Below are 21768 nucleotides of genomic sequence, written 5' to 3' on the forward strand. Positions count from 1 at the left end.
TATCATTTGCTAATGTGACCAGTTTTCCATCGTTCATGCTGATCTTCAAGAAGTAATGTAAACTCAGTTCTACTACTCTGAATAGCCTGTATTCTCCACAGCACTCACAATTTGCATTTATTGACTTTTATGAATTAGTCATGAATCTGATATGTACAGGTCTACCTCCAAGCATTTCCACGTACATAAACAACTCACATTCAGAAGTTGGTAGTTGACTGCTGAAGAGCAGCAGCTACATTTTTGCACCACTAATGAACATAATGTGTGTGCAGTCTCCCAGTTGTCATTGTTCTGCATTAACATTTTCTTATATTTAGGAGAAATAGGGGTCGGGAGCTTTGTCTGAAATCCTGGTAGCACTGTTACATGTTTTGCAGGGCTGTGCAACAACACTTGCTATGAGATGGGAAGGGGTATGTCAATAGGGGATTGTAAGTACTCAACAAAATAGAAGACAGCATGCTTCATTGCAGGAAGTTTGTCATTGTGTCAAATTTGGTACAAATGTAACCATAGAATGCACACTGTGTTGAAAGGAACAGTGGTAGTAATCCTGAAAAAAGGTGTTTGCAATAATTATAAAAATTTCGTTACATGGTGTACAGCCAAAATTACAATGAAAATTAGAGATGAATAGATCCTCTGATCGCTGATGGTCTTCTGAATCACTGCCTCAATAGTTCAGCAGGTAGCCTGCTTGTATTACATTCATTAGCACTGCCAAATCACAGCCAGACTGTAGCCTTCCAACCAAACCTTGAGATTGAAGTATACACAGGTGACTGTCACAGTACTTTCATTTGGAAAAAATATTAGGAAGAAGTTGCGCAGGTATAACAACTTTTCATGGCCCAAAGTAACCATGAACAGTCAGCATAGATTGTCGGATATTCATTTTTGCACTACAAATAGACTCCCTTTTCTCACTTGTCATTGGTCATCTAAAAGTATTCAATTAGTTACACAAAACTGGAATATTGTCATCCGGCATAATAGAGAGAAAGTGTCCTGGCTAGCACTGCCCATACCGTATTTACTCGAATCTAAGCCGCACCTGAAAAATGAGATTCGAAATAAAGGAAAAAAAAAATTTCTGATTGTAAGCCGCAACTGAAATTTGAGACTCGAAATTCAAGGGGAGAGAGAAGTTTTAGGCCGCACCTCCAAATCGAAACAAATTTGGTCCATTGTAATATGAGACGCAATTTAGGTCGAATGAATGACTGTACAGCTACAGTAGTTCTGTTAGAGTCGTAAGCTTAGAAGGTAAGCTTTACCAGGTAGCCATTGCTATGCGTGAGGTGCTCCGTCCGTATTTATACGGGTACCCTTCCTTTTTCACGTGCTTTGTCTGGTTTGAATCGATTGCTTATTTTGCTTTGATCTGATAAGTGCCGTTCTCTTTGTTATAGGTGTTTACGTCACTCTAAGCTGAAAATGCATTACTGTACTGTGTCATGCATTGTTTGTCGCATTGTGATGGTGCGTGTTTACGGCCTGTCGCCGCTCGCGGCATGGCTTGCTTTCGTGCGCGCTACCGCCGCTTACAATTAAAAGAAAAACAGAGAGAGGAATCGTCTCATTAGCGAAACAATGGCAAGAGACTGCTATTGTTGTTACTTACACTGCTGCTTTCTTGGATAATGATCAACAAGAACCAAATAATAGACTACGTATGATAGAACATGTTCTGAATGAGAGTTAGGCGAAAATTTTTCTCCGTTTGAAAATCTTTGCGGCCGCTTATTTAGTACATCAAATTCTGCACAGAAATTAGTCATCTTAGATTTAAAAATCTAGTCAGTTGCCGTGCTTCATTTCTGACTCTATCACTATTAGGCATAAGAATAATACGAATATAAACATGACACGATACATATATTCTTCCGCGTTTGCTGTTGTCACTCTAGTTTCGTAGTTTTATTAGGCAGACAGGATTTAAATGAGATACCAGCAAACACGAAAGAATACATGGCAAAATGTTTATAATCGTATTATTCTTATGGTGAAGAGAATACTGCATGTGATTCACATTTCATCAGGTTCCTATTAGCAACAATCTCTTCTCACAGGCAGGAAAAAATTCAGAACGTAGAGTTGGCCATATTGAGAAACATCCCAAACAGTCTTGCCAGTCGGATTTTCGTAGTATATTGAAATTCTGCTACATTCGAAGATGAACAATACGGAATTTGTATTTACTTCGTTGGGTAATGTATGAAAATGCAGTGGTTGAAACTCGGGGCGGAGAAAAAAAGCTCGTCTTCCACCTTTTTTTAAATTTATTTAGTGACGCAGAGGTTTTGGCACCAGTATTTATCTTTGTGCCTACAAAGCATGCCTCTGTAGCGCTACATATATTCGATGGCAGAAGTTAGTTGTGGCGGCACCTACCAACATCTTTCAGAACTTCCTCTTGCTTTGCACTCGATTCTAAGCCGCAGGTGGTTTTTTTGGATTACAAAAACCGGAAAAAAAGTGCGGCTTAGATTAGAGTAAATACAGTATTTCAAACCCTAGTTGCAGTGGGGTTCAAATTACACTGGTCATACTCTTTTTGGTATCAGTGTTTTATGGAAACCACTTCAGGTGAGTGCTAGAATGCTTCATCTAAAGAAGCCATGTCCAGTTTCCTTCCCAATCTTTGTCTAATCCAGGTTTACTCTCAATACATAATAACCTCAGTGTTCAGCCCAAAACTGCCTACCTTTTGATGTAAAATATTTTCTGGTGACTAATCTTGCAAAGGCAATAGCCTCAACAAGCGACATTTCAAAAAATTCATATTAAATCATTTTTTAAACAACACTATGTACTCTAGGTGTAATTGATAACAGTAACATTCTTTTCCTGAATAGAGCAAATACATTGTCTGAAAATTACACTGAAGAGCCACAACACACACCTAATATCACACACCTACCTAATATCTTGTAGAGCCCCTGCAAGCACACAGAAGTGCCGCAACACGACGTGGCATGGACTCTATTAATGGCTGAAGTAGTACTGGAGGGAATTGGCACCATGAATCCTGCAGGGCTTTCCATAAATCCGTAAGAGTATGAGGGGGTGGAGATCTCTACAGAACAGCACATTACATGGCATCCCAGATATGCTCAGTATTGTTAATGTCTGGGGAGTTTGGTGGTCAGCGGAAGTGTTTAAACTCGGAAGAGTGTTCCTGGAGCCACTCTGCAGCAATTCTGGACATGTGGGGTGTCACGTTGTCCTGGAATTACCCATGTCCATCGGAATGAACAATGGACATGAATGGCTGCAGGTGATCAGATAGGATGCTTCTATACATGTCACCTGTCACAGTCGTATCTAGACGTATCAGGGGTCCCATATCACTCAAACAGCACACGCCCCACACCATTACAGAGCTTGGTTACTGCTGTTACAATGGCAGGTTCTCTGCTGATGTGCAGGGTCCATGGATTCATGAGGTTGTCTCCATTCCCATACTCATCCATTCGATCAATACAATTTGAAACTAGACTCGTCTGACCAAGTGACATGTTTCCAGTCATAAACAATCTAATGTCGGTGTTGATAGGCCCAGGTGAGGCATAAAGATATGTGTTACAGTCATCAAGGGTACAGGAGTGGGCCTTCGGTTCCGGAAACCCATATTGAACACGTTTCATTGAATGTTCACACCCTGAATTGAAATCTGCAAAAATTTCCAGAAGGGTTGCACTTCTGTCATGTTGAACGATTCTTTTCAGTTGTCGTTGGTCCTGTTGCAGTATCTTTTCCCAGCAACAGTGATGTCAGAGATGTGATTTTTACTGTATTCCTGATATTCATGGTACACTGGTGAAATGTCGTATGGAAAACCCCTCATTTTGTCACTGCCTAGGAGATGCTGTGTCCCATCGCTTGTGCACAGACTGTAACACACATTGAAACTCACTTAAATTTTGATAACCTGCCATTGCAACAGCAGTAACCAAGCTAACTACACCACACACTTGTTGTCTTACATAGGCATTGGCGAGTGCCGCATTGTATTCTGTCTGTTTACATATCTCTGTATTTGAATATGCATATGTACACCAGTTTCTTTGGCACTTCAGTGTGGTAAGTTATTCAGCTTACAGTTTTAGATCATCCAGCAACAGCAAGCACATAATGTTTGGGAACTGGGTTAATACCCTCTCTCTTGAGCCAATGGAATGGCAGCAAAGGTCTTGAAGGATGTCTAAATTATACAGGAACATAAAGTGCTATTGTATGTAGTTCCATGATTATCCCAGTGTTCTACAGATTAGGATTTTTACTAGCCACATAAGGTGGTGAGATATGGGCTTGTTAGTGACTAACACATGGAACAGTTTATAGTAAGGTACAAAGAAGGAACAAATCCGCTGTCTGGTTACACTCACATCACTGAACTGGCCACTGCCAAAAAATTTAAATTACTTCAAAATTTCTGAATGGTCAGCATGGCAAGCAGATAATCTTTTTAAAGAAAGGGATTCTTAACAGAACTCGGCCCAAAAAGAGGGAAAAATCTGAACCTTAAGTAACTGAAAAGTAATAAATTTTTACTAAAGCAATGAACAGTCTTACAGATTTACCAAATAAAGAATATGTTGGATGGACAGGGAAAAAATAAGTATGAAAGAAAGTAGTTGATATTAGGCAATTTTCATATATTTAAAGTAAATTTTAAAATCAAATATCTAGAAATTATTGGAGATTTGTCCACATTATATTCACTTTTCCTGTCTTTTCTTGCAAGTGCTAATGGTACTCTTCCAGTACATATGTGTTATACTAGAGAACACAGTTTCATTGATGAATGCAGTACCACCTGAGGAAAGCTATTAGAATTACAATAAAATGAAAGTATGGCAAAGAAAATCCAGTTAACTGCTTTCGTGCTATGATGCTGTAATGAATGCCCACATAAAGAAACATTGTTTCCTAGGGAAAAAAAATTGAACTGTGATGAGGATAGAACACTTGATTTTTGTAAATAAATTTCAACTGTTTGAACACTAAAGATCCCATGTGCTGCAAAAATTGCTGACTTCATTGAGGATCTTTAATCTAAATTTGGTAAAACTTGTTGCACATTTGTATACTGCCAAGTCTCAGTTGGAATATTACACACAACAACAACAGTTCTGCATCGTACTAATAAGTCATGTATGTGTGTTGCTATGGTGCCTCCCTCCAGTGTTTTGTACTGATTGGAAGGTTACCTCTGACATTTGTAATTATATACAGTTACCATGAGCATTACCTATGACTCAATACTGTACTCAGATGGATTGCAGCATTTCAGTTGAAAGTAAAGCACCAGTGGAGACATATTATAGACATCTACGGACCAGTAGTGAAGAGCCATCATGCCACAAAGGACAGTGGCAACTAGAGACTGGGCCTGCATCATCATGTTAAGTGCAGAAGGATTTTCAACCAGCAAAGTTGCTTGGCATGTATAGCAGATTGAAGTTATGTGACACAGATGTGGAATTGGTTCCAGCTGATGGGTAGTGTTGAGGACCACACAGGCTGTCAATTTGAGAGGTGCCCAGGATGAGCGATATCTAAGTCTATGGAGTCAAAACATTGAGCTGACTGCTTCAGAACTGAATTTGATGTTTGAAAAGGCATCAGTACATCATGTATCTCACAATGCATATCTAAAAACAAAGATGATGAGACTTACCAAACAAAAGCGCTGGCAGGTCGATACACACACAAACACAAACATACACACAAAATTCAAGCTTTCGCAACAAACAGTTGCTTCGTCAGGAAAGAGGGAAGGAGAGGGAAAGACGGAAAACCCACATCCTTTAGTCTTTCCCTCTCCTTCCCTCTTTCCTGACGAAGCAACTGTTTGTTGCGAAAGCTTGAATTTTGTGTGTATGTTTGTGTTTGTTTGTGTGTCTATCGACCTGCCAGCGCTTTTGTTTGGCAAGTCTCATCATCTTTGTTTTTAGATATATTTTTCCCACGTTGAATGTTTCCCTCTATTATATTCACATAATGCATATCTGTTGATATGCAGAAAGGGAAGGCAGAATACTTTCAGTGTAAGGATGTCAAACTGTCTTTATCAGTAAATTGTCAAAGTATTCACAACAAAGTTCCCAGCTTCACTTCTCTCCAGGAAAGTTCTCACACTCATATTGTTCTTGAGACCGAGAGCTGGGTGAAACCCGAAGTAGAAAGCTCTGAAGTATTTGATGCTGTAGGAGGGGGAGTATTCATTGCATCTGACAAATATTGTCTTCACTGTGGTCAAAGTTGTGTGAGACAGTGGAGTTACCTGGTAAAGTGTAACAGATCTAGGTAAACTAAGTTAATTAGTGAATATTTTACCAGCCAGCTGATTCCTCTGTGACAGTTCTAGAGTCATTTGAAGAAAGTCTACGGTCAGTAGTACATAAATTTCATATTGTGCAGTATCAGTTGGAGGTGACTTTGACCTACAGAGTATAGACTGAGATGCCTATGGAATCCGTTGCAAGGAGGGGGGAGGGGTGGTGTACAGACAGACTGGCTGGAACAATCTCATAGAAGTACTTTCAAACAAATTTTCTGAAAACTGTCTTGATCAGGAAGTTAAGCAGCGCACATGTAATGGAAACAGCTTAAGACATTGTAGCTAGGCCAGACCTTACTGACACATCAGTGTAGAGTTGGGGGCTGAGTGATCATGTCATTACAGCAACTGCCATTATGAATAAATCAGTCTAGAAAGCTGAGAATGTTTCTCCTAGAAAGAGCAGGTAAGACATTGTTAGCATGTGACTTAGTGAGCTGATGTCATTTAGTTCCAGTAAGATAGATTTAAAGGAATTGTGGGTGCAGTTTGAACAGATTGTTAATTGGGTGCTGGAGTACTATGTGCCTAGTAAGTGGACTCGGAATGGAAAAGACACATCTTGGTTTAATGATGAAAATGCTAAGGAAGCAAAGGCTGTTACACTCTAGGTTCAAAAGAGAACACTCAAATGACGATGACAGGCAGAGATTTTTAGATTCGTGCAGCTGTGATGAGATTTATGCATGAAACATACAGCTACTACCAGTCATACTTTAGCAAAAGCTCTGGCTGAGAACCCGAGGAAATTAGCGTCTTTTATAAAATCGCTAAGCAGGTCTAAAGGTTCCATCCACTCTCTCATTGGCCAGTCTGGTGTGGCAGTTGAAGATAGCAAATGAAAGCCGAAGTTTTAAATGTTGCATTTAAGAAATTGGTAACACTGGAGAATCATAGAAACATATCCTCGTCTGACCATTCAACAGGCTCCTGTATGGATGACATAGTAAGAACCTTCACTGGTTTAGAAAAACAACTGGAAGAGTTCAAAACAAATAATTTGCTGTGTCTGGATGGAATCCCAATTCAGTTTTACAAAGAGTGCTCTATGGTACTGGCATCTTACTTAGGTTGCATTTATCATGAATCGCTCACCCAGTGCAAAGTCCCAAGTGACTGGAAAAAAATATAGGTGACTCTTGTAGGTAACAAGTATAAAGGAATGGACATGCAAAAATAACAAATAACATCCCTGATTTTGGTTTGCTGCAGAATTCTTGAACATATTTGCAGTTCAGATACAATAAATTTTCCTGAGGCTGAGAAGCGTTAGGAAGACAGGGTGGAAAACAATGTGTTGTTTGTTTGCTGATAATACTGTGGTGAATGAAAAGACGTCGGGGTTGACTGACTGTAGGATGATACAAGATAACGTAGTCAAAATTGGTACTTGGTGCAATGAATGCCAATTTAGCTCTAAATATAGAAAAAGTAAGTTATTGCAGATGAGTATGAAAACCAAACTTGCGTTGTTTGGATACAAGGTTAGCAGTGTTCTGCGTGACTGTCACATTGATTACATATCTAGGCATCACATTGCAAAGTAATATGAAATGGAATGAGCATTCAAGATTTTTGTAGGGAAGATGAATGGTTTGGTTTATTGGGAGAATTTTGGGAAGGTGTAGTTCATCTATAAAGGAGACCACATATAAAACACTAGTGTGACCTATTCTGGAATACTGTTCATGTTTTGGGTGCACATCAGGTGAGATTCAAGGAAGACATTGAAGCAATCTGGTAAATCTGAATGACATGCAAGTGTTATGGAGATGCTTTGCTAACTCAAAAGGGAATCCCTGGGGGAACACTATTGAGGAAACTTAAGAGAACAGCATTTGAAGCTGACTGCAAAATGATTCTATCACAACCAACACAGATTTTGCATAAGAACCATGAAGATAAGGGAAATTAGGGCTCATATGGAGGTATATAGACAGTAGTTTCTACTTCGCTCTATTTGCAAGTTGAACAGGGAAGGAAATAACTAATAATGGTACAGGGTACCCCCCACCATGCACAGTGGCTTGCGGAGTATATATGTAGATGTAGAGCAAACTGTTTGATAAATGCATGATGGGAATCCACATTCCTGATGCGCATCCTCAGAACCACTTCTTAGACCACAATGCCATGGACTTGTTGCAGATGTGGAACATATCATGCAGGATGGATCCCCAGGATTGATGTCGGGTGTTGTTTACAGATGAAACTCGGAACTGTTTGCACCCGATGGAGATCATCCCATAATACTGAAAACTTCCAAAACTGTGACCCACATGTGCAACAAGGTGGTGGTAGTGAAGTGATGTTCTGGAGTGGCATTACGTGGGACCACCGTAAACCTCTTGTGGTTGTTGAAGGCAGTCTCTCTGCTCTATGGTACATGGAAACCAATAGTGGGACTCTATTGCGAACATTCTGGTGACACTTTCACCTTGATTGGAAACTCACATACTCATCATGCTGTTCTTTTGAACAAGTTGCTTCACCATGCTATGATCACCAGAAAAGAGTGGCCTGCCAGTTCTCCAGACATGAATAATCCAATCGAATATGTGTGCAATCGATTGAAATGAACTGTTTTTGGATACTGACTGATCACGTACACCATGTAGCTTCTGTAGAATCTCCATTAGAGGGGAACAATTTGGACCATGGTCATTGATGGTGTGTAAGGGTTTGAGGAAGGATTCAGACGTATTGATGTTGCTCAGGTGTGTTGAACAACCCCCGTCCCCCATTGAACAACCCCCGTCCCCCATAGAGAAACAGATTATATTGTCATTACACAAATGTTAAATGTTTGTGTTTCTTTATTGGTGATCTAGATACAATAATTGTTGTAAAAGTACAACAATAAATCACAATCAACTAATTTGAGAAAAATAAATATACGTCAACAAACAGTCAACAACTGAGCTTGAAGGCCCCTGGCATGTGCTGCACTCGGTCAGCATGATAAGTGCCAGTGTGATCAAATAAAATACTTTAACTACTGTTTTCTCCATATTATAGCGACAAGTCGCTTTCCCTCCAACTTTAAAAACAATTTCAATGTGTTAGTTTTTAAATTTTTTAAAGGGAAAGGAGAATCTCTGCCAAAAAACTAACTCCAGGAATTGATTTAATTTTGCTTCATCTAAATACTTTTTTTTTTTAGCAAGAAAACTCATTTTCTCATGCACTGCTGTCATTCACTTCATGGAAACTGCCCATTACTTTAGTTTGTAGTCTTTTTTTTCCCTTGCTACTGGTCATTATATATTTCTAACTTCTGCAATACATCAAACAACTGTTTATTTGTAGGTAAGTGCAGCAACTAAAATGCACAATTAGTAAAATGAACAAGGTGTATCGGTTTGCCTTTGACTTCAAATATGGCTGTTTACTCTGTTTCAGTTTGGCAGACTTTCTATACGCACACTAAATTTGGGCACATGGACTGTAGCAGAGTTTCTATTTTGTATACACTGTTCTGGCCCAAAAAGTAAAATAACATCTTAGGTGAATATAATTTTTTTGTTCCAGCTTGTAGATGTGGAGAGCCCAAGCAGCCATTCACACTCTTCTGGAGGGTATTTGCAGTGGAAACCAGTAGCATATTTAGCACAAAATCGTGATATATCCAATTCCACTGTTACAAATGTGTATGGACCTGTTAAAAGTCCCCCAAAGGCACTCGATAGCTCACTGTTGTCTGCCTATTATGGCAGTCAGTTAACAAATGGATCACAGACTCTTGTGCAAGCTGTGACTGTGTCTTTTGGTGAGGCAGATGATGGGTTCTACAAGAAAACAAAGTACACATCGTGGTAAGTACTATTGTAAAATATTGGTATCTAATTACAGGTTCTCCATCATTAAAACCACACACACACACACACACACACACACACACACACACACACACACACACACACACACACACTGTTACAGTGTTGACAACCAGCAGCCCCTGGTTCCAGAAACATACGTGCCCTGTAGCTACATGTTAGAATGTTTCTTTCATTTATTTCAATGGACTGTCTAATTCAGCAGGGGCATCATAATCTGGGTATATGCACATTTGAAGATCGAAACATAACAATGGACTGTGTGATTTTCTGATACTTTCTTCTGCAGAACCTTTTATATTCTGGGAGTTGTGCATGAGGCTGTTCTGTAGCTGCAGCAGCAGTGTGCTAGAGTGTATATATTTTGTCAATAAGTGATAGAATGCAATGTGGGATAGTGAAAATACAAATGGAGCCTTACAGAAAGTAAAAACAGCAACCATTAGCATCAGTTTCTTTAAATATGTTGTGAATGTTCACAGATCCAGCAGAGAACATTCAAACATGGAATATTTAATCCTGAAATCTCTTTTGTTTTGTAATTAATTTATTAATTAATATGATGGAGTCATTGATACTGTTTCACAGCACACTGAGCAGTTTTCCCCAACTGTGATGATTTTTTTCTGCACTCATTTATTTACTCTTTCCAACTAAACAGTGTGCCATTTGCTTGTGATGTTTTTAGATTGTTGGAATCTAATTCTAGTAAATGAAGGTTAAACTAAGGAATTGATTATCTAAACTATCTAACAGAAGAAAACCATTTATGCTACTATAACCCAAGTTACAGCAGCACTATTCATACCAGACCAGTGGAAAAATGCTCCTATCAAAGCACAAAAAGGTACATATGCTCCTGTTTAAAAGATTCATTGAAAAGTTGTGTACCATCTTCTTCATTTGCCTATCTGAGCACCTTTAAAAATTTTGGAATGTGGACATATTTGCACTCAGTTTAACATGCAGCTCACTTCTCACTCCCACTAGCTACCATAACTGTAACTCACTCACTCTCTAGTCCATTACTGTCACTCTCTCATACTCAAACTCCCATTGGTCCATTCTGTCTTTCAGCCCAACAGTAACTGTCACCCTCTTGTATTCTCTCACTGCTACTATCTCATCCATCCTTCCCACTGCTGCTGCTGCTTCTCTCTCTCTCTCTCTCTCTCTCTCTCTCTCTCTCTCTCTCTCTGCCACCATTTCCTTCACTCCTTCTGTACCACCTACAACCAATGTCTACTACCTTCCAGTATTGATTACTTTCCCAAAGCCACTGTCTCCTTCTCTCTCAGTATAAAAAAAGGGCAGATATGTTCACTTGCCAACACTTCAAACATGCAGAGGAAGATGGAGTGAGGCAGCTGGTACCCCAGTTATCAGTCAGTCTTTTAAAAAAGAGCATATTTGCCGTTTTTGTGCTTCAGTAGGAGCATTTTTCTGCTGGTTCCCTTCTTTTCCTACCACAGCTCGACTTGTCACTTTGGTAACCAAAAACTGTGTTTCTCTGATAAATGTTTTTGAAAAATGGAAGATGGCCCTTCTACAAGGAACAGTTAAATGAAGAAAGAACACCCACCACAGTATGATCATGGAATGGTTCCATTCAAAAGTAATCATGACGCACATTACGACATTTGATCTAGTGGGGGATGAGATGATCAATTCCTTCAACTTGGTTAGCCACTGATGGATCCTCTAGAACACCCATTCTTGCACTTCATCAGATTGAAACTGACATCCACATGTCTTTCTTCAGGTTGCCAAAGATGTGAAATCACACAGTTAACAATACAATACAATACAAATCGTCAAATGAACATTGTCCAAAGAACCCAAGACAGAAGTCAGCAGGCAGTTTGTCAAACATGCATGTGCTGTCTAAATACCATCAAATTGCATTCAACAGAAATATGTATGTGCAAAAGAGCACCATAATAAATTAGCTTCATTCTTGCATTACATTTAGGGTTTATACTCCCATGTAATGACAGTATAAAATGGTCGTTTGTCTGATAAAATTACGCAGAGACAGTGTCTTGTAAACATTTTCCTATGTAGCATTATGTTATCCTTCAAACAACCAACAAGATAAGTTGTCTTTGATGTTGAGTGAAAACTGACTTTCAATTTACTCTCACAGAGAGTCTGATGTATTTTTAAAGAGATGCCCTACATATGCCATTGATAAAATTTCTCTCCAGTCTTCTGACCTAGGACACTTATCTTCAATTTAAACTGCACCGCCGTGTGGTATTTATACAGTGGGTAGCTGTTTGTTTGTTTTCTTTTTAAACCACTTTTGTAGACTATATGTCCCAAGGTGTGACTGCTTTTGCTGTAAAGTAAAACATCGAAGAATTGGATGCATCCGTCCACTTCCATCTCTGTGGTGAATTGGCTGTTTTCATGGGTGGAATTAACATGGTCAAGGAACTGTAAGAGTATCTCTTCACCATGGGACCACACCACAAGTGTATCATCTACATACATACAAAAAAGATTAGCTTTAAAATTAGTAGAGCTTTCTCCTCTGTTTTCCTTAAACAGATTAGCTGTAGGAGGTGACAGAGGGTACCTCATGGCAACATTCTTCAAAACATGTGCCACATTAAATATGTGATGTCCTGCAGTTCATACCTAAGGTAACCAATAGATTAAGTGGCTGGAGAGGACAGTTTAAAATCTGTGGCCCTTGAATGGTATGTAGGGAGTTGTCGTCCGAAAATGTTAGATCCTCTCCACATGTAAAGTGAAAGTTATTTTTTATCTAGCATCAGAGCCAGTCTCTTGTTGGTTCACCTACCAAAGGCAGGTGTACAAAAGATACCATCTGTGTGGACTCCCTTATATAGGGAAAACGAGTTAAGGTATGTAGGTTCCACATGTCCGTTACAGCCTAACAAACCAGCTGTGACAAGCAGTGCATGTTTGAGACAGGCCACTACTTCATGGACAAAGAAAAGTCAATGTCTGCATAATCTTCTCGGGATTTGGTGATTAATAAAGTCATCAAAATCAATGTAACAAGCAGTTTATGTAACCATGATGGTGGCAGTTTTAAAATGTTAAATCATGTATGTGAAGTACTCAGCTCTAAAATACAATTGTAGAATACTCTTGTCACAGATTCTTAGTGAGTATACATAAGAACTTTGACATGGCATACATTATAGAGCATATGCACATAGCTGCTGCCTAGGTGCCACTTCTGTGGATATAATAGTCTGTATCCACACGCACAGTAGTGCGAGTGACATGTTATCAAAGCAGGCAGGACAGCTGGAATATCCATCTGATGGCTTAGAAGATGGTTGGACAGTTTACAGCTGAAAAATTATTAGAGGAGATTTACACTGGGAGCCAAAACATTGACCACTGTCCACGCTACTGATTACTGCCTTGTGGTGCTTTATGGAGAATAGAGGGTGTATAAGCAGAGGGTAGATGAACGGGGAATCATTCTAGCGGTGATATGGGTTGAAGATGAAGAAATCCACTGATGTAAGAAACTTTTACAAAGGGTAGTGTGTTATGGTTCTGCATCAGCAAACGAGCTTCTCTGAAATATCAAAGCTTATTGGCTGTTAACATACTACTGTTGGTAGCACCTATGCAAAGTGGTTGAAGGAGAGTGAAACCACGAATGAATAGGCAACAAGATGTTGAACATACATGCCTCAAGGTCAGAGGTTTGCCTACTCTGTAAGGCAGGATAGGGTGTGGTCCGTGGCAGATCCTAATGATAGAACACAATGCTAGTGCTGGCATGTGCTTTTGAGAACATGTTTCACCACATGGAGTTGAACCTGGGACTCTGTAACAACTGACTTGTGTGTTCCTATGTTGACTCAAAGAAATCATTTATTGAGATTTCATCAGGTATGGGATTATTGTGATAGGACCATGGATCAATGGAAAAGTGTTACCTGGTCGGTGAAATTATGTTTCTTATTACACCAGTGCAGTAGTCATGTCCAGATATGCTGTCATCCAGGTGAATGGTTGTTTGGAACTAAACAGTTCAGTGGATGCAGGCCAATGGGAGCAGTATTATGTTACAGGGAAAATTCACCTGGGCTTGATTAGGACCTGTGCTAACAATTGAAGGCACAGTGACAGCTGTGAACTTGTAAAGATTAGTACTGACCATCTACACTGGTGGTGGGTAGAAGGAGGAGGCTGGGAGGGGAGGGGAGAAATAGCAGGGGGGGGGGAGGAGGGGGTAGACGGCAAAGTGCTCTTGCAGAAGTGTACAGGAATGAGATGGAGAGGGGGTAGGGCAGCTGGGTGCGGTAGAGAGGTTAGACCGGGGTGGGGGTGGTTAGCAGAAAAGGAGAGAAGTAAAAAGACTGGGTGCGTTAATAGGGATAGAGGGCTGTGTAGTGTGGAAATCAGAACAGGTAAGGGGCTAGATAGGTAAGGACAATGACTAATGAAGGTTGAGGCCAGGACAGTTGGGGAAACATAGAGTATAAGAGGTCTGTTCAAAAAATTCCGGAACTTTCGTAGTTTCATGTCAGTAGTGTGTTGGAGCGAAATGTGGTTGGCATTCTTGCACATGCCGGTGTTCAATGTGTAACTGCTGGAAGTTTCATTGCTGTATTAAGTGAATGTTGTCACACAGTTCCCATATTTCAAGATGGCAGAGTGAGAGTAGCAACATGTCTGCATTAAATTTTGCACGAAACTCAAGAAAACCTTTACAGAGATACACCAAATGATGCAGGAAGCCTACAGTTATGAGTTCTTAAGCTGTACTCGGTCTTATGAATGGTTCACACAGTTTAAAAATGGCTGGACGGAAGTTAAAGATAACACTCGTTTAGGATGCCCGAGGATGTCTAGCGATGACACTCATGTCAGGAACATCAATGAAATTGTGCTTGCCAATCGAAGACATCTCGGAATGCATTGAGTTGCTGCAAAGTTCATTCCATGCCTCATGAGTCAAGACCAGAAAGAGCTTTGCCTCAGATTCTCTGAAGAGCTTTTGGGTCATGCAAGGGAGAAAGATGGCCCTTAAGAGAATCATAACTATTAATGAGACATGGATCTGTGGTTATGATGTCGAGACCAAGGTTCAATCTTCACAGTGGGTCGGGAAATGTTATCAGAGAACAATAAAAGCTTCTCAAGTAAAGTCAGATGTCGAAGCCATGCTGATAGTTTTCTCTGACTTCGAAGGATTAGTTCATCGTGAAATCGTACCAAAGGGACAAACTGTTAATCAGTGCCACTATTGGGGTGTGTTGCAAGGCCTGCGAGAGAATGGGAGGGTGGCCTGAAGTTTGGCGAGACAGTTCATGGCTCTTGCATCATTTTAATGCATCTGCACATTCATCCCTGTTGGTGCATGACTACTGCACAAAACACAAAATCACTGTCCTGCTTCATTCTCCTTACTCTCCACATCTGGCCCCTGCAGACTTTTTTTATTTCCAAAGTTGAAAAGCACAAAGGTTTGCGATGATAGATGAGATAAAAGAAAATTTGCAAATGACACTTTGCACAATCCAGCAAGGGGCATACCAAGACTGCTTCCGGAAGTGGAAACAGCTTTGGTAACGGTGTATCAATTGTGGAGGAGAGTATTTCGAAGGAGACCATCCACAATTAGTAAAAGGTAAGTGTAGAAAAGTTTTGTGGGCAAAGTTCCAGAATTTTTTGAACAGACCTCGTATTGCAGGGAGAGTTCCCACCTGCACAATTCAGCAAAGCTGGTGTTGGTGGGAAGGCTCCAGATGACATTTGCTGTGTAGCAGTCATTGTAATGAAGAATGGTGTATTGGGGGGGGTGCTCAACAATGATGTGATTCAGTTGTTTCTTGGCCTAATTTGTCTGTGACACATTCATGTGGACAGACAGCTTGGTTGTCATGCCCACGTAGAATGTAGCACAGGGGTTGCAGCTTAGCTTGTAGATCACATGACTGGTTTCAGAGGTAGCCCTGCCTTTGGTGGAAGAGGTGTTGCTTATGAGTGGACTGGAGTTGTGTTGCATCTAGGGATATTAGCCCTGAGGCGAAGGATTGCAGGCATGGGTTGTGTAGGAATGGATAAGGATACTGTGTAGGTTCAGCGGGTGGTGGAGTACTATAGGCAGGATTGGGAAGGATAGTGTTCGGTAGGACATACCTTACTTCAGGGCATGATGAGAGGTAGTCAGAACCCTGGCAGAGAATGTGATTCAGCTGCTAGAATTGAGTCATGAGGGGAATGCTCCTCTGTAGCCGGACAGTGGGACTTAGAGGAGATGGTGGGTGACTGGAGTGATAAGACATGGGAGATCTGATTTTGTACAAGGTTGGGAGGGTAATTACTGTCTGTTTAGGCATCAGTGAGATCCTGGGTATATTTCGAGAGGGACCACCTGCACGACAGATGCGACAGCCATGTGTAGGTAGGCTGCATGGAAGGGACTCCATGGCATGGAATGGGTGGCAGCTGTCGAAGTGGAGGTATTACTGGTGGTTGGTAGGTTTGATACAGATGGAGGTACTGATGTAGCCATCTTTGAGGTGGAGGAAAGTGTCTTGTTGGTTGAGTAGGACTGGGTGGCGCTAATGGGGAGACGGTGTTTATCTTCTCGAGGAATGTAGATAGGGCGTCCTCACCTTCGATCCAGATTGCGAAGATATCAGTGAATCTGAAACAGGTGAGGGGCTTTGGATTCTGGATGTTTAGGAAGGGTTCCTCTAGATGGCCCATGAATAGGTTGGCATTGGATGGTGCTACGCAGGTACCCATAGCTGTATTCTAGACTTGTTTGTTGGTAATGCCTTAAAGGAGAAGTAATTGTTGATCAGTATATAGTTGGTCACGGTGACTAGGAAGTAGGCTGTAGGTTGGGAATCCATCAGGTGCTGGTAAGGTAGCATTCAATAGTGGAAATGCCATGGTCATTAGGGGTGTTACTGTGAAGGGAGGTGGTACCAATAGTGACAAGCTAAGCACCATGTAGTAAAGGAATGGAAACTGTGGAGAGTCAGTGGAGGAAATAGTTGGTGTCTTTTACTTAATATGGTAGGTTGCAGGTAGTATGCTGAAGGTGTTGGTCTAAGAGAGTAGAGATTCCCTAAGTAAGGGCACAGAAACTGGCCACAACAGAGCATCCTGGGTGGTTGGGTTTATGAAATTTAGGAATAATGTAGAAGATAGGAGTGCAGGGAGTGGTAGACTGGAGAACCTGCTGGATTTCTGGAATGTGATCACTGTGGCAGGATTTGTAGGTAGATGAATCTTACAGCTGACAGTCCTTGTGCCAGGTAATCTTTGTGGTTCAAAACAACAGTGGTGGAGCCTTTGTCAGCAGGTAGGATTATAAGGTCAGAATCAGTTTTTAGGTTAAGTGTTGAGGTTCTTTCTGCAGATGTAAGGTTAGCTAGGATGTTGAGGTATTTGGGAAATGAGGCAAGGTTTGTGGTTAAGAAATTCTAGAATATTTACAGGGGGTGATTTTGGGGCAATGAGGGTAGAGCACAGTTGGATGGAGGAGTGAACTGCAGGGTTCAGTATTGGTCTTTGGTTGAGTCTGTTGGTGGGATTGGTGGTGAAAAAGTGTTTCCCCTTTAGGGAGTGGGTGTAGGGGAGGAGGTCTTTAACATGTCCTGCATGGCTGAATTTGGGAGTGGGGCAAAAGGTGAGGGCGTTGGAAAGGACTGGTACTTCTTTGGGGCCAAGGCATTGGGTTATTGTGTTCCACAGCTGCAGAGTACACTGGTATTTTTGACACATGCAGGAATGGAAGCATAGCTAAGGAGGTAGCTTCCTTCGTCGTCTTCAGCCCAAAGACTGATGCTTCTCCACACTATGCTATATTGTGAAAACCTCTTGTTTTCTGAATAATTGCTTCAACCTACATCCGCTTAAATCTGCTTACTGTATTTCAAGCCTTGGTCTCTCTCTACAGTTTTCATCCCTCACCTGCTACATTCCCTCCCTGCCTCCCAATAGCAAAATTATATATTTCTTGATATCCTATTAACAGAACATTTGATTGCTCTCCAGTGTGACTCTCAGTACGACCTCATTAGTTACCATGCCCATCCCATCAAACCATCTAATCTTCAGGTTTCTTCTGTAGAATAATATTCCAAAAACTTCTGTTCTCTTCTTGTCTAAACTGTTTACCATCCATGTTTCACTTCCGTCACTCCAGATGAATAACTCCATAAAAAATGACCTAACACTTAAATTTAGATTTGATGTGAACAAATTCCGCTTTTTCAGTATAGCTTATTAATCTGATGTCTTCAGCATTGGATGAATTAGACTGCATTCAGTTACCATAATTTTATTTTAGTTGATATTCATCTTATAATCTTTTTTCTATATATTATCCATTTTGTTCAACTGGTCTTTCAGGCCTTTTGCCAACATCAGTTTTCCTTCTGCTAACTTACCTTTTAAGACATGTCATAGGGTCAGTGTCACCTGGTGTGTTCGTAGATTTCTCCTGAATCCAAACTGATATTCCCGGAGATTGGCTTCTATCAGTTTTTCATTCTTCTATAAATAATTCATGTTAATATTGTGCAAGAATGACTTAATTCACTGTTGTTGTTGTTTTCAGTCCTGAGACTGGTTTGATGCAGCTCTCCATGCTACCCTATCCTGTGCAAGCTTCATCTCCCATTACTTACTGCAACCCACATCCTTCTGAATCTGCTCAGTGTATTCATCTCTTGGTCTCCCTCTATGATTTTTACCCTCCTCATTGCCCTCCCATGCTAAATTTGTGATCCCTTGATGCCTCAAAGCATGTCGTACCAACCGGTCCCTTCTTCTTGTCAAGTTGTGCCACAAACTCCTCTTCTCCCCAATGCTATTCAATACTTCATAATTAGTTATGTGATCTACCCATCTAATCTTCAGCATTCTTCTGTAGCACCACATTTCAAAAGCTTCTATTCTCTTCTTGTCCAAACTATTTATCATCCATGTTTCACTTCCATACGTGGCTACACTCCATACAAATCCTTTCAGAAACGACTTCCTGACACTTAAACCTATACTCGATGGTAACAAATTTCTCTTCCTCAGAAACACTTTTCTTGCCATTGCCAGTCTACATTTTGTATCTTCTCTACTTCGACCACCATCAGTTATTTTGCTCCCCAAATAGCAAAACTCCTTTTCTACTTTAAGTGTCTCATTTCCTAATCTAATTCCCTCAGCATCACCTGACTTAATTGGACCACATTCCATTATCCTTGTTTTGCTTTTGTTGATGTTCATCTTATATCCTCCTTTCAAGACACTGTCCATTCCGTTCAACTGCTCTTCCAAGTCCTTTGCTGTCTCTGATAGAATTAAAATGTCATTGGCGAACCTCAAAGTTTTTATTTCTTCTCCATGGATTTTAATACCTAATCCGAATTTTTCTTTTGTTTCCTTTACTGCTTGCTCAATATACAGATTGAATAACATCGGGGAGAGGCTACAACCCTGTCTCACTCCCTTCCCAACCACTGCTTCCCTTTCATGTCCCTCGACTCTTATAATTGCCATTTGGTTTCTGTACAAATTGTAAATAGCCTTTTGCTCCCTGTATTTTACCCCTGCCACCTTCAGAATTTGAAAGAGAGTATTCCAATCAACATTGTCTAAAGCTTTCTCTAAGTCTACAAATGATAGAAACGTAGGTTTGCCTTTCCTTAATCTTTCTTCTAAGATAAGTCGTAAGCTCAGTACTGCTTCACGTGTTCCAACATTTCTACGGAATCCAAACTGATCTTCCTCGAGGTCGGCTTCTACCAGTTTTTCCATTTGTCTGTAAAGAATTTGCGTTAGTATTTTGCAGCTGTGACTTATTAAACTGATAGTTCGGTAATTTTCACATCTGTCAACACGTGCTTACTTTGGGATTGGAATTATTATATTCATCTTGAAGTCTGAGGGTATTTCGCCTCTCTCATACATCTTGCTCACCAGATGGTAGAGTTTGTCAGGACTGGCTCTCCCAAGGCCATCAGTAGTTCTAATGGAATGTTGTCGACTCCCGGGGCCTTGTTTCGACTCAGGTCTTTCAGTGCTCTGTCAAACTCTTCACGCAGTATCGTATCTCCCATTTCATCTTCATCTACATCCTCTTCCATTTCCATAATATTGTCCTCAAGTACATTGCCCTTGTATAGACCCTCTATATACTCCTTCCACCTTCCACCTTTCTGCTTTCCCTTCTTTGCTCAGAACTGGGTTTCCATCTGAGCTCTTGATATTCATACAAGTGGTTCTCTTTTCTCCAAAGGTCTCTGGTCAGAGTCCACATCTGCCCCTGGAAATGTCTTACAATTTAAAACCTGGTTCCTAAATCTCTGTCTTACTATTATATAATCTATCTGATACCTTCTAGTATCTCCAGGATTCTTCCATGTATACAACCTTCTTTCATGATTCTTGAACCAAGTGTTAGCCATGATTAAGTTATGCTCTGTGCAAAACTCTACCAGACGGCTTCCTCTTTCATTTCTTAGCCCCAATCCATATTCACCTACTATGTTTCTTTCTCTCCCTTTTCCTACTCTCGAATGCCAGTCACCCATGACTATTAAATTTTCATCTCCCTTCACTACCTGAATAATTTCTTTTATATCATCGTACATTTCTTCAATTTCTTCGTCATCTGCAGAGCTAGTTGGCATATAAACTTGTACTACTGTAGGAGGCGTGGTATTCGTGTATATCTTGGCCACAATAATGTGTTCACTATACTGTTTGTAGTAGCTTACCTGCAAACCTATTTTTTTATTCATTATTAAACCTACTCCTACATTACCTCTAGTTGATTTTGTATTTATAACCCTGTATTCACCTGACCAAAAGTCTTGTTCCTCCTGCCACCAAACTTCACTAATTCCCACTATATCTAACTTTAACCTATCCATTTCCCTTTTTAAATTTTCTAATCTACCTGCCCAGTTAAGGGATCTGACATTCCACGCTCCGATCCGTAGAACGCCAATTTTCTTTTTCCTGATAATGACGTCCTCTTGAGTAGTCCCCGCCCGGAGGTCCGAATGGGGCACTATTTTACCTCTAGAATATTTTACCCAAGAGGATGCCATCATCATTTATCCATACAGTAAAGCTGCATGCCCTCGGGAAAAATTGCGGCCATAGTTTCCCCTTGCTTTCAGCCATTCGCAGTACCTGCACAGCAAGGCCTTTTTGGTTAATACTGCAAGGCCAGGTCAGTCAGTCATCCAGACTGTTGCTCCTGCAACTACTGAAAAGGCTGCTGCCACTCTTCAGGAACCACATGTTTGTCTGGCCTCTCAACAGATACCCCTCCATCTGTATCGCTGAGGCACGCAATCGTCCCCACCAACGGCAAAGTCCATGGTTCATGGGGAAGATTGTGATATGTGCACGAAATGTGATGTGTTGATTCAAAATCTAAATACTGCTATCCCATCAGCCACATATACTGAGAAGGTATAGTTACTGACACTGATACCAGGTAGCTACTCTAAGCAGCAGATACAGAAATATAACCCACTTTTTCACATTATTTGATTTCAACAGCTCGTAAAATAAAGAATGAGAATGGTATTTGGTCACACTCAGTATTTT

At 40.6% G+C, this 21768-nt stretch overlaps 1 protein-coding gene across 1 annotated transcript in view; it reads left to right on the forward strand.

Moving 5' to 3' along the window:
• LOC126094563 (glycosylated lysosomal membrane protein-like) overlaps window positions 1-21768 on the forward strand; it is a 45433-nt gene that overhangs the window by 14301 nt on the left and 9364 nt on the right. Inside the window, exon 6 of the mRNA XM_049909021.1 lies at window positions 9884-10167. Coding sequence (XP_049764978.1) covers window positions 9884-10167 — 284 coding nt within the window. The remainder of the gene's footprint in view (window positions 1-9883; window positions 10168-21768) is intronic.

This window comes from Schistocerca cancellata, chromosome 8 (genome assembly GCF_023864275.1).
Source record: "Schistocerca cancellata isolate TAMUIC-IGC-003103 chromosome 8, iqSchCanc2.1, whole genome shotgun sequence".
Classification (NCBI taxonomy): domain Eukaryota; kingdom Metazoa; phylum Arthropoda; class Insecta; order Orthoptera; family Acrididae; genus Schistocerca; species Schistocerca cancellata.